The sequence below is a fragment of the Hippocampus comes genome, unplaced genomic scaffold (genome assembly GCF_001891065.2).
Source record: "Hippocampus comes isolate QL1 unplaced genomic scaffold, H_comes_QL1_v1.1 scaffold261, whole genome shotgun sequence".
Classification (NCBI taxonomy): domain Eukaryota; kingdom Metazoa; phylum Chordata; class Actinopteri; order Syngnathiformes; family Syngnathidae; genus Hippocampus; species Hippocampus comes.
The window spans coordinates 447,737-460,700 of NW_017805824.1; the positions used below are offsets into that span (position 1 = coordinate 447,737).

Here is a 12,964-nt window from a genome sequence, read left to right on the forward strand (position 1 = left end):
AAATGTAAAAAAAAAAAAAAAAAAAAAAAAAAAAAAAAAAAGCTCATTTGAATCCCAGATCATTCATTAACCAACAATGAAACAACCAGCCAGGAATCAGCAAGGAGTCCTTCAATTCTATCACTCGTATTTTAAATTGTTGACAAGTAATTTTATAAATTAAAGACGAAGGAAAAAAAAAAAAAAAAAACACCAAAAAAATCCATGAAACAGTGAAGCAATGAAAGATGGACCGTGTCAGAGTGAGGGATTACTGTACAGGTAGATTTTTTTAAGTTTGAAGCATAATACATGCATGTGAGGTGCAGGTGTTACTTTCGTCCATTTGGGGTTGCCATCCTCATGTTCTACACTGTATTATCAGTGACTTTGAATTTGTGTGCCTTTAAAAGGTGGGGCCTGGCCTGGTGAGTGATGTGGTGGTCAGCAAAAGCATGTATAGGGTCGGCTGTTGTTGGCTCAGGTTAAATGTTTCCGGGCAAGCGTCAGTTGGGCTCACACAGACAGAGACACCTTGCATTGCACCATGTTTTTTTAAGTGTGAAATGATCCCCAACTTTTAACAGTCTCTGTCTTTTACGCACTTCTTCCTTCTGCCTCGCAGTTATTCCTGTGTAAGTCTGCAGGACCATTTATACGGGTGGCAAAATGATCACCACAAAATCCCACAACATAGCCAAAAGTTCAGGATATAAAATACGATATGTATAGCACCTTTTAAAAATATGGAGAGACCACAAAATGTGAACCGTGATCTGTAGAAGAATGACTGAACTCTGGTTTTGTCCTACATTCCTAAAACATGCATTTTAGGTTCAATTAATACTCTAAATAAGCTATAGGTGTGAATCCCATCCATCCATCAGTCCATCCCTCCATCACATCAGCCTAAACAGGGAAGCACAGACTCTCTTCTCCCGAGTCACTTCATCCAGATTTTACAGGGGGATCCCGAGGCATCTTCCTCTGGGCTTCCTCCCGGTGGATTTTGGATCAGTACAACAATATCAATACCAAATTCCAGTCTGCTTTTATACATGGCCTTGAGTTGATGAGAAGTCAGAACAAAGAGATTAGAACATATTACTCCAGTCCCAAAGTCTTTACTTTGAGTTCCAGTCATCTGTAGAACAGATTAAAATGTTGCTACTGGTCTAAAAATCGCTGAATTGTTCAGGTCTTGATAATCATAAAGGAGAAGACAACTCCAAATTTTTCTTTACAATAATGTGTCCTATGCGTCCCCACTATTCCACACATGTCGTCATGATTAATTTTCAGTTTGTGGATTATGGATTTAGCAGCAAAATCCACCCGCGCAGGTTCGGACCAATCACGGCTCACCTGTTTTCAGAGTTTAGCCAAGAGATATTTGCAAGATGAGCTGTGAGTGGTTGTTACACAGGCGCTGGGCAACTGGAAGAACCTTTTCAGCGGATAGCAAACGGCAAAATGCCCGCCCCCTAAAATGAATCAAAACCGGGTGGATTTTCCTACTTAACTCATAATCCACAAACAAAATATTAATGAGAATAACATGTTTAGGCTAGTAGGACCATAGAACTTATTATTGTAAAGAAAACTTGTGCATTACCTTCCCCTTTAAAGACATGACAATGGATATAAAACCAGTAAGGCTCTGAAGTCTGCATACTGAGGTCAATTAGTGGAGCCCAGAATTCAAAACAAACATGGTGAAGTAGCATTTAGCTGTTATGCTGCTCGCAAATGGAATAAACTGTCAACAAAAGTGAAGTGAGCTCCAACTTTAATGTTTTTAAATGCAGGTTAAATTATTTAGTTATTTGAAAAATGAAAATGTATATTTTAATGGACAAATTCTAAATTAATGAAACAATGCAACATATAACAGAGATGCTTGATAAATGTAAAAGCTCAGTGGGCTCGTTTAACCCCCAAAACTGGATGCAGATGTTCGAGCAGAAAGGGGGTCGACAAGACAAGACATCATGATTGCACGAGTTAGCAGATTAGTCGCCCCCCTGTGGTGGTTTTTGTGAGTGACTTCCTAATTCACCAAATGGTGTTTTTTTGGGGGGGGGATAACCTTAACTGACAGCGCAAATATGGCTTAGTTCCGCAAAAATATACATTTCGCCGAAAAAGTTTCCAAATGTTGACGTGCACGCCGTCATGTTGAGCAACTTGTGCCTGTCGCCACGCCCACGCGTGAATTCAAAACTGGCGCCTCGGTACGATCTGGGCCACGCCCATTCACCGCCGGGCCTTGGGTGTGCGCATGCGCCTTCGCTCTTAACGCCCGCCATTTTGTGTGAGGCCCTCTATTCTAAAGCGGGAGAAAATTATCAGGCCTGCGCACAGCTTTTTCGCACGTCCACGGAGGATTGAAGCGATTGGCCGCACTCAACAGGCACTGAACTTAATATATCCATAAAAGAGGCACTCTGCGGTAAGTCAAAGCGATTCTTTACCCGCAAACACGGAAACGTTTTTGTAGGAGCTGGCGTCGGCCTCTAGGTGTCACGGTGGGGCTTAACGTTACCGACTGGCGGGGGGTGTTTGTCTCCCTCTATCGTTATCCAATATTCACTAAATCTGTCTCTAAACTCCAACTCCCTGTGTGGGGCGACGGTTTTCGTGCTTTTTGCGTGCTATTTCGTGATAACCACTTGGCGATGGTAGTCTGTATGTGTGCTTCTCTTTAAACTTACTTTAGGCCTGACGTCCATCTTATCGTGCCCTTTGTTTCCTGTTTTCAATCGTCCTCGCGCCTCCCAGTCAACAAACAAATTTAAGTTCTCGTTTTAGTTTGCGCCGATGGGCCATTTCGTATGAAATCGATCGCGTATACAGCGAAACGGTCGATTCGGATCCCGGCATTTTTTTTTTAATCAAAAGAGGCACTTTTGGAATTGATCCACTTGTCAAAACCGCAGCACGCTATCATAGCAAATATCCGCTCACGTTAGACTCACGAGGATGCTAAGTGCCACATTTTTTGCGTGCAAAGGTTCAATCTACCGCTTTGATGCCATTTTGCGTCTGGTTTATCGTGCACGTTTGGCTGCCTCGCGACAAACGGATCCCATATGTCACCAAACTAAGTTACACTTGCAATACCCGCGTGGAACTCATGGCTTCATCAGGTGTGTGTCCGGAGAGAGGTCATTTTTTTAATGAACTCTCATAAATTGGCGTGGGTTATGTTGTGCTGTATCTCGTTAACACGTAATCTTCACCGCTCACCTTTAGCCATTTGGTTTCCGGTTACGAGGACCTGAAAAACCCGATAGCTCCAAAGTCTAACGTGGTAAAGGACAAGCGCACTAACTACTTTTCAGTGAAGTATGTACATCTCTACTTACGATCCACTTCATTGAAAGATACTAACATTAAGACGGCACGATTGCTTAGTCCATCTGCCTAGCAGGCTTGAGGTTGGTAGTTCGAATCCGGGCTGTGTTTAGTGTCATTTCCTACCATGGCTTCCTCCCACAACCCATGAACATGCATGTTCGGTGGGGACAGTTGGGATAGTCTCCAGTTGACCTGCTACCCAAATTAGTACAAGAGGTACAGAAAATGGGCAAATTGATTGTTCGCTGCAACAACAGAAAAAATTGAATAAATCACACACCACAGGATCATCTTTGAGTCAACCGGTAATATGTTAGTTAAAGTGAATAATAAGGTACAAAATTGTTCCAGTTAAATATCTATTTGTGCATATTTATACATATTTCCCACTTGTGAATTGAACACACACATGTGTGACAGAATGACACTAACATAACAATTCTACTGTTGACCATGCTCAGAGTGTTGACTGGCCCGTTACCATGGAGGGCGATGTCGTTTCCATGGAGACCGCCCTGGCTCCCGAAGAGGGGGTACTACCAGAAGCAGGGGATGCTGTGATCCAAGGGTCAGCGGAAGCCCCACAAGCAGTGGAAGTTCCGGGCAATATGGAGATGATGGTGATGGATGCCCTGGATCCGGCCCTGCTGCAAATGAAGACAGAGGTGTTGGAGGGAGGGGGCACAGTTACTGTAACTGGTGGAGATGAGGGTCAGATCATCACCCTTCAGGTCAGTTGGATGATGAGTCAATGGGAGCTTATATGCCAAATGTTGTTTCTGTTGGTTATAATTCCTGAATATTGTCTGTAGGTTGTAAATATGGAAGAACAGGCTGGCGCTGCTTTAGGGCTTGGACAACTTCAGCTAGTGCAGGTCCCAGTCACTTCAACTACAGTGGATGGCCTCCAGGCAACCTATGTAGATGGATCAGCTAATAAGGATGCAGAGCCAGTTATCTGTCACACCCTGCCCTTGCCTGAAGGCTTCCAGGTAAGCAGTAACTATGTTATTTTGTTCAACTCCTACGGAGCACCTCCTATGGTATGGGGAGAGATTTGTCTCAAAATTATTCACACAAATATACCCACACTTTTCATGTGCTTTTCAGATCCACAATTTACACCGTTTTAATATCATGTCTGCAGTCATCATGACTTATCATTTGTAAATATTCAGTTCTGCTTGTGAGTTCTTGCATTTACTTTGGAGACAAAGGCCCCACAGTTTTGAAGATACACGGACATTCCAAACATTGGAAAGACCCGTCCCTCCTCTGTCCACTAAGGGGCAGTGTTGCAGGAACGAGTTGTCTCCCATTTTTTTGGTTTAAAAATTGAAAAGTGGAAAATGATTTTTTCCTGATCTTCGATGATGTTTATTCAACAGGAAACAAAATACGGCTGTAATTTGTCATCTGTTGCTACTTTTTCTATGCCGCTACAGTTGAAAAACACATTTCCGAATGGTTTGTATGGAGTAGAGGATGCTCAGAGTACTTACAAAGGCACCCGGAGATAAGATTATTGTGCTCATTGTTGCCACAGCAGCATGGAGGAGGAGACTGGCTATCGTAGCGAAAAACACAGTAACTTACAACCATATTTTAAATAGACTGTAGAGGGAGCATTAAAACCTGCGCTCATTTGACCGGGTGAAATCTTTGGAGTCCTGTCTTCTCTGTGTGATTAAGATATTGCAGAGATTAACTAGAAGTAGACATCTGTGTTAAAATGTGTTAAAAAGTACTGATTCAGTCACAATTTTAAAATAAAAAAATCTGTCTGAAATCTATTTGAGTACAAAAGTATGAATTACTTTTTCTGTTAAGTTAATGCAATACTTGCTTTCATACAAGTTTCTTTCAGACCTCTTCAACCAAGACCCTGCTAAGTTTGATGTTTCCACAGCTTTGCTGATACTTTTAGCTGACTAGCAAAAATGCTAAATTGGCGAACGGTGATGACTGAAAAATATATGTTACCTATGTATGTTTTTTGGTATTTTGGGGGGCCTGGCACACAATGTAAGGTAAATAGTAGTGGTAGAAGTAGCCACAAATCGCCCTTGGGACCCACATTATCAAACAGTTCTCTTAATCAAGGCAATGGATACCTGGAAAATCTAAATATGTGCAGTGACAGTGTTTGCATTTTGCTACTTCCCACCTCCAAAAGAGCATGACCACAAAACATGAATACTGTATGTATATTCATTCAGGTGGTGAAAGTGGGGGCCAATGGTGAAGTGGAAACTGTAGAACAAGAGGAGCTTCAGGCAGTCCACGATGAGCTACAAGGAACCGGGGGGGAGGAGGAACAGGAGGATGCCGACGTGGCTGATCAGGAACCTCCAGAGTCTCAATCGGCATGGCAAAAGGACCCCGACTTCCAGCCTATTACAACTATCCGAAAGGGAAAGAAGGGGAAAAAGAGCCGCCTGCGCTATGCGGAGGGTGACAGAGACATGGACGTTTCCGTGTATGACTTTGAAGAAGAGCAACAGGAGGGGCTGCTGTCAGAGGTCAATGCAGAGAAGGTTGTTGGAAACATGAAGCCCCCCAAGCCCACTAAGATCAAGAAGAAAGGTATACCCTGTTTATATTCACTGGAGAAATAGGCACACACTTATTACTTGTACTTAACTTGACCAGGTGTAAAGAAGACCTTCCAGTGTGAACTGTGTAGCTACACTTGTCCACGACGCTCCAACCTGGACCGACATATGAAAAGCCACACAGATGAAAGACCGCACAAATGTCACTTGTGCGGAAGGGCCTTCAGAACGGTCACACTGCTGAGAAACCACCTCAACACTCACACAGGTGGAGAAAGTATCACAGCCACTGAGTGGTTGATTTCCTGTTTGATTTCATCTTGTGGCATTTGGTCAGAACTGGAAGAGAAATGGTCCTCTCTTTATTTTTTTACCCCAAATCCTTTAGGCACCCGACCACACAAATGCACAGACTGTGACATGGCCTTTGTGACTAGTGGAGAATTGGTGCGTCATCGTCGTTACAAGCACACGCACGAGAAGCCCTTCAAGTGCTCAATGTGCGACTACTGCAGTGTGGAGGTGAGCAGTCGCATCAGCTAAGATGTATCATCGGGCTTATCCTTTGTTACCTTTAATCCGTGCTGACATAAAAACACTTTCTCTACCAAAGTAATTCTTGTGCATGTATTCTTGACAATGTATTCATGTTGCTCCTTTCCCAGGTGAGCAAGTTGAAGAGGCACATCCGGTCTCACACCGGAGAGCGGCCCTTTCAGTGCAGTCTATGCAGCTATGCTAGCAGGGACACATACAAGCTGAAAAGACACATGAGGACACACTCAGGTGGGACACTTCCAGCGGTTTGAGCTGCACTTAATCTCCCAGGATCTTCCGCTTACACGACCCTTTTCTCATTCCTGCTGTAGGCGAGAAGCCGTACGAGTGCTACATATGCCATGCTCGTTTCACCCAGAGCGGCACCATGAAGATGCACATTCTGCAGAAACACACAGAGAATGTGGCAAAGTTCCATTGTCCACATTGTGACACCGTCATCGCACGCAAGAGCGACCTTGGTAGATTGTTCATTCACTTTTGATATCTGTGTTGGGTGTGTGTTTTGTCAAACTATTGAAAATATACCTCTTTCACTCTCAGGCGTTCACTTACGAAAGCAGCATTCATTTATTGAGAAGGGAAAGAAGTGTCGTTATTGTGATGCTGTTTTCCACGAGCGATACGCTCTCATCCAGCACCAGAAGACTCACAAGAATGAGAAACGTTTCAAGTGCGACCAGTGTGACTACTGCTGCAAACAGGCAAGCCAATGGGCAAAATGTTGTACATGTGGTCCGAAACGCAGTCACGTGTGTCATAACGCCGTCCTGCCAAACCCCACTTCCCACAGGAACGGCACATGATCATGCATAAGCGTACGCACACTGGGGAGAAGCCTTTTGCCTGTAGTCAGTGTGAGAAAACCTTCAGACAGAAGCAGCTTCTGGATATGCATTTCAAACGCTACCATGACCCCAACTTTGTGCCCACTGCCTTCGTCTGCAGCAAGTGTAGCAAGACGTTCACCCGCAGGGTAGGCCTGAACCCGAGCACAGATTTGGGACAGCTTCAGATCACTCGGCACTGCGTGTAACTCTTGTCATTCGTTGCACAGAACACCATGTTGCGCCACAGCGAGAACTGCATTGGTGAAGTTGCTGGAGACCAAAATGGAACTCAGCCCAAAAAGAATCGCCGGGGCAGGAAGCGGAAGATGCAAGACAGGCATGATGACGACGAGGACACAGGTATGGTACACTTCTCAGATTTCCTTGTCGGACGATCGCTTCAGTTGTGAACTTTCCCCGCCGAATTTGCAGAACCTGATATGGATGAGATTGAAGATGATGAGGACTTGTTGGATGATATCGAATTGGAACAGGCTCCGCCAGTGGTTCCCGTTGCCGCCCCCGAAGAGCCACCAGTCAAGAGGAAGCGTGGGCGTCCCCCAAAGAACAAGCCAAACGGTGAGCGTCACAATGCACTTGACTTTATATCTCACAGTGACGTCACGCGTGCTCCCGGGAGACAAAGACTCCAATGGCACTGTGAGTCAACCAAATGATCTAAAAAATTAGATGTCGTGGAAATTAAATTAATTGCACATATACCGTATTTTCATGACTATACGCTGCACCTTATTGAAAGGCACAGTGGCAGTTATGGGTGATAATTATTTCTGAAATTAATACGTACACAAGACACGCTACATCAGGGGTCGGGAACCTATGGCTCGTGAGCCATATATGGCTCTTTTGATGCAATGCATCTGGCTCGCAGATAAAAAAAAATATTCTCGCTTGTTTATAAATGCATCCATCGATCGATTTTTCACTGCTCATTTCCTGTTCGGGCTGCAGTTGGCTCCAGGAGCCATTCTGATTGGATGATACTGGCCAACGTTGCCGTTGCTGTGGAAACAGGTACACGCCCCCTTTTGAATCAACCCGCTCGGCCATTAGCTCAAAGCTAATCCTAAGTGAATAAGATGGCGAAAAGAAAAAAAGATGACGAGTTTGGTAGACTTAGGGACGAATGGACCGAAGGATTCGCCTTTGTGGAGAGAACAGGTTCTGCGGTGTGTCTGATTTGCAATGACAAAATACCATCGATGAAACGGATGAATGCAGAGCAGCACTTTGACACGCCCCATGCTACGTTTGCATCAAAATACCCTGCGTGAGACATCGGAAAGGAAGCGTGCAAGCTACTGAGCAGTGTGCAAGCTAGCCAGCAGTAACTTAGCGTATGGACCCGGCAAGGTGACTTTCATTCCGATAGTTTTGCTGGATTTTTAGCAATCGTGAGGAACGAAAAACCATTCACATTAATGGTGAGTATTATCACAAAATTATTTTAAAGAATACATTCAGAGGATTATTATACTGACATTTTGTTGAAATCACTTTTAAAATACACACACATACACACACACACACATATATATATATGGCTCTCACTGAAATACATTTCCAAATATTTTGCTTTTATGGCTCTCTTGAGTCAAAAAGGTTCCCGACCTTTTTAAAAAGGCGACTGGAGCAAAACTGAGTTCACTGGTACTTTATTGAAGTATTTAACAAAGTACTCACACGTACCAGCGTTATATCCACCTGCTGGTGGGCGTGCGTCTCTTTAGCGTCCTCTTCCACGCATACCCTTCCCCTTTTACATCCGCATGCCGTCCGCCTTTCCTCGATATGAACAGCATGTCTGCATAACATGAGATAGTCAAGATCATTCTAAGTCACACGGCAACATTCACAGATTTTGGAATTCAATGCATAGATTAGGCGCCCCGCGTTATAAAGCGCATCGTCCATTTTGGAAAAAATGGAAGGCTTTAAGGGTTTTTTTTTTTTTTTTGTCTTGGTGAGATAATCAGGGGCATCCATGAAAGTGACATGACTTGGATGGCACCATATGCTTCTACAAAATGGTGCCTTCACAGATGTGTACAGTAAAGTTAGCCATGACAGTGGCACTAACACAGGCTCATACATCGTAACTTCTGATTTATATGTATATATATTTTTTTTTAAATCAAAAGCATGAATGTCAACTAGACCAGTGTTTCCCAACCAGTGGCATATGTAACCTTTGGGTATACTTGAGCACTTAGAGGGAGGTATGTGAAAACGTTTAATTTTATAATTTTTTTCCAAGATCAAAAACCTGTGGCACGTGCTCCCCAAAATTGGAACAGATGTGTCAGTTCAAGTTTTATTATAGCTTAAATGGATGATGAAAAGTAAGTAAAACTCTTGTAGTGGTCTGAACATTAGTTCTCTTTTAACTCTTTCATTCCACAAAACATACTTGTAAGTCTTTTTAAAATTAGGCCCCGCCTACCAAGGACGTACTTGTACGTCTTAAGTCTTTTTTTTTTTTTTTTTTTTTGCTTCATAGAGAGGAGGGGGGTCTGATGCAATCTGTGAATGAGAATAAGCCAGTTGGTTTGTAAATCATGTAAAAAAGCAACCAGTAGGTGGCAGTGGTGCCTCACATGCTTGAAATGCATGCTTTACGAAAAGCTCTTTTTCTCCGTTTTTTTTTTTTTTTTTTTTTTTTTTTCACAGGAATCGCCATTTTCATGAAACTTAGCCATTTTGTAATGCCGATTGCTGAAGAATGGAGAAAGATAGAAACAATTTTTTTTTCTGCTGAAAGAAGAGAGTCCAAACTTTATTTTGGTGGGCTCCATGTTTATATAGCATTAGAACCAAATATTCTGTGGGCCTTGCAAGATCAGTCAAAATCCAGTAAAACACTGGGATTGAGGGGGTTGCTCCAGTGAAAATGGCTGGGATTGAATGAGTTAAGTGTAAAAATAAAAATGAGTCACTTTGAAAACTTTGCTTTCTGTATGAGGCCATGGAAACTTTGTGTGGGGTCATGTGAGTGACAACCTGCATTTGTTTGATTTTTTTTTTTTTTTTTTTTTTTTACTCAAGCAAGCTACTCTGACAAGTCAAATTTACCTCCAAATTGACTTTGACCTCCGGCTCTCTCAACAGTGGCCGCCATCATCCGCGTGGAGGACGAGGCCACCGGAGAGGTGGATGACATCATCGTGAAAAAGGAAGTGGGCGCCGAGCAAGATGAAAATGAAGAGGAGGGGGCCACACAGGAAGTGGTCGTCGGCGAAGGTGACTCCACTATCCAGCTGGAAGAGCTGTCCCAGGAGGAACAGGAGATGCAGCTGTCGGAGGCCCCACCAAACGGAGACCTCACCCCCGAGATGATACTCAGCATGATGGACCGGTGATGGACGCAAGGCTTGAACCTGTAAAACACACACGCAGATCCCTCCCCCTTCACAGCAACATCTAATTCTTGGCATTTAGGGTTACAAACACTTTACGCATCCTTCATAGACAAAAGATCGCTGTTGTAATTTAAGGCTTGCTTTTTAATCTTACATTGACATGGAGGAGTGATAAAGACTTTTAATACGGATTTATTCCCCCTCGACCCCCCCAAAAAAACTTTTATTTTGAAAATTTCTGTCCGGGGCTGGCTGTAATTGGCCACAGTATCTCAAGCCTTCTCATTGTTGTCCTTGATGTTTAGAGCATTTGTAGGAAATAGGTACATCACAATTTAATAAATCTACTCTGGCAACACTATCAAAGATTTCTTTCCCCTGAATTCAGATGTGCATGTATCTATCCAAAGGATCATGGTGCGTAGTCCTCTTTTGAGACACTGAAGCCCAATTTTTATCTCTTGTGTATTTTATTATTACTTTTTTTTTTTTTTTTTTTTACTTGGTACATACTTTATTGTTGGGAAGGATCAATCACGTCGTGTGAACATTGTAAGTACATAAATCACCCCAGTCATGGATCGTTCTGCACTTTTTCAATTCTTGTTCAATGTCCTTGCTGAAGAGCCTCTCTCGGTTGGGAAGACTGCTCCCCAAAAGCCATCTTTTGAATCGGCTTTTCAGTTTCACTTAAGCCTGCCGTTAGCCCCTGGAGATAAAATATTACTGTCTGCAGACCAGAAAATGTTATTGTTGGTAATTACAGCTAAAAAAATGATTTGGGATATTTTTTTATTGTATTTTTTATTTTGTTTCTTTGCTGTGGTTAGTAAAACCCTATTTTAACACTTATTCTAGTTTATCAAAGCTTCTAGAATGCTTACTTTATATCTTCCCTTGCTACTGTAACATCCCTAGATGATGCATAATGTACAAAACATCATTTATGTGCAAAGAAAAGGTTTGGGTTGTTTTGCTCCTTTGTGTAGCCATTCCACTTGAGTTCATGATTTCTTTTTTTGTACCGATTGCAATACTTTCTGGGCAGTGTGATGTTGAAAATGACAGGCAGTTGAGAACAGATGTATGATGGTACAACCAATAAAAAGTAGACATGGACTCATGTTTTAGGTTTGTGCAGTTGTATGTCAGAAAAGTGTTCTGTGCATTCTTGGTACAATGGAAGGCAGTGCTTTTGATTATTGACATTGGCTGAGCACTAACACAAACACTTGTGTATTTTGCTTGCAAATATATTTTATTAAATGGAGGACTTCATACTAAAACTCAGTTCATTTATCTGTTGACCACAAGTATTTTACTAAATGACCAATGAAAGATTGGGCAAGGTAAGTGTATTTCTCAATTGCAAGTTGATACAAAATCGTTCCAGAAATACAATTTAGTCATGTAGCTTAAATGCAATACAGTTTGCAAATAGCCTTAATAATGATCCATTTTGAAATATTTAGGTGGGTGCAATTTAAACTTTCATTAGCAAACCTGTGTAATTGTTTAGTTAATAGTGATTACAAACTGTACATCAAACACTTGAGCATATCTTGGCTCATGGTTTATTAAAGAAATAAAGTTAACTGTAGATACATGCTTGTGTGAGATGAGGTTCACCCTTACAATTGCCACTGCAGTTTTTCTGTATGGCTCATTTAGTTATGCACTGAAGGCAAGTGCATACTTGTTAATTTTTGCGTTGGGGGATGAACAGTTAAAATGCATTACAAAAAAAGAATGGCATTAAATGCATGATTTGCCTTTGTTTTAATATGGATTTGAATAATAGTTGTACATTAATTTGAGGTGATTGTATGTAATAATCTCCCAGTTTAATGGTCAAATACGGGTTGCATAATATTTCCCTCAGTATTGCAATTGCTAAATTGTATGCATGTGTAATTGCGTTTAAAATGATTGAAACGTATCTAATGTAGTGGAAAGTATCAGTTCTGTTTATCGGGAAGTGTGCCACGTTTCCCCGCCATCCAGCCGCACTCCGCCGCCTGACTTGGACCAACTTGGCCCTGGAGCGGCTACTGTACCTGGAGGTTGGCCGAACGGAACCTACAGCCTTCAACGACGACACCCTTGAAGAACTGCCGCATTTGTGGACCCGTTAGAGGCTTCATCGGCCGTGGAAACCCCGCGTCTGCTTTTTATTTCCGTTTGGACTCAGCCGTGGAATCTTCAACTGACGAGAAGCAAATTCAGTGACAGAGTGAGGGACATCCTTGTTGCCACAGCAACAAGCGGATATTCACTTTCCGGGAGGAGGGGCTCTATTTCA

At 42.6% G+C, this 12,964-nt stretch overlaps 1 protein-coding gene across 1 annotated transcript; it reads left to right on the top strand.

Annotated features, from left to right (window-relative positions):
* The first annotated feature begins 2,264 nt into the window (after positions 1-2,264).
* Positions 2,265-11,940, top strand: ctcf (CCCTC-binding factor (zinc finger protein)). Its single transcript, XM_019886597.1, has 13 exons — positions 2,265-2,431; positions 3,801-4,070; positions 4,152-4,331; positions 5,559-5,925; positions 5,992-6,162; positions 6,283-6,416; positions 6,560-6,680; positions 6,764-6,913; positions 6,996-7,156; positions 7,246-7,428; positions 7,510-7,642; positions 7,715-7,861; positions 10,412-11,940. The coding sequence occupies exons 2-13, from the start codon at positions 3,822-3,824 to the stop codon at positions 10,660-10,662; spliced, it is 2,247 nt and encodes a 748-aa protein (XP_019742156.1). The 5' UTR covers positions 2,265-2,431; positions 3,801-3,821; the 3' UTR covers positions 10,663-11,940.
* Positions 11,941-12,964: the final 1,024 nt, after the last annotated feature.

Bases quoted from the DNA above. Each gene is read 5' to 3' on its own strand.
- ctcf (XM_019886597.1), top strand. From the start codon at position 3,822: ATGGAGGGCGATGTCGTTTCCATGGAGACCGCCCTGGCTCCCGAAGAG. The intron at 6,681-6,763 runs GTGGGACACTTC...TTCCTGCTGTAG, and splicing joins ACACATGAGGACACACTCAG to GCGAGAAGCCGTACGAGTGC. The intron at 7,643-7,714 runs GTATGGTACACT...CCGAATTTGCAG, and splicing joins TGATGACGACGAGGACACAG to AACCTGATATGGATGAGATT.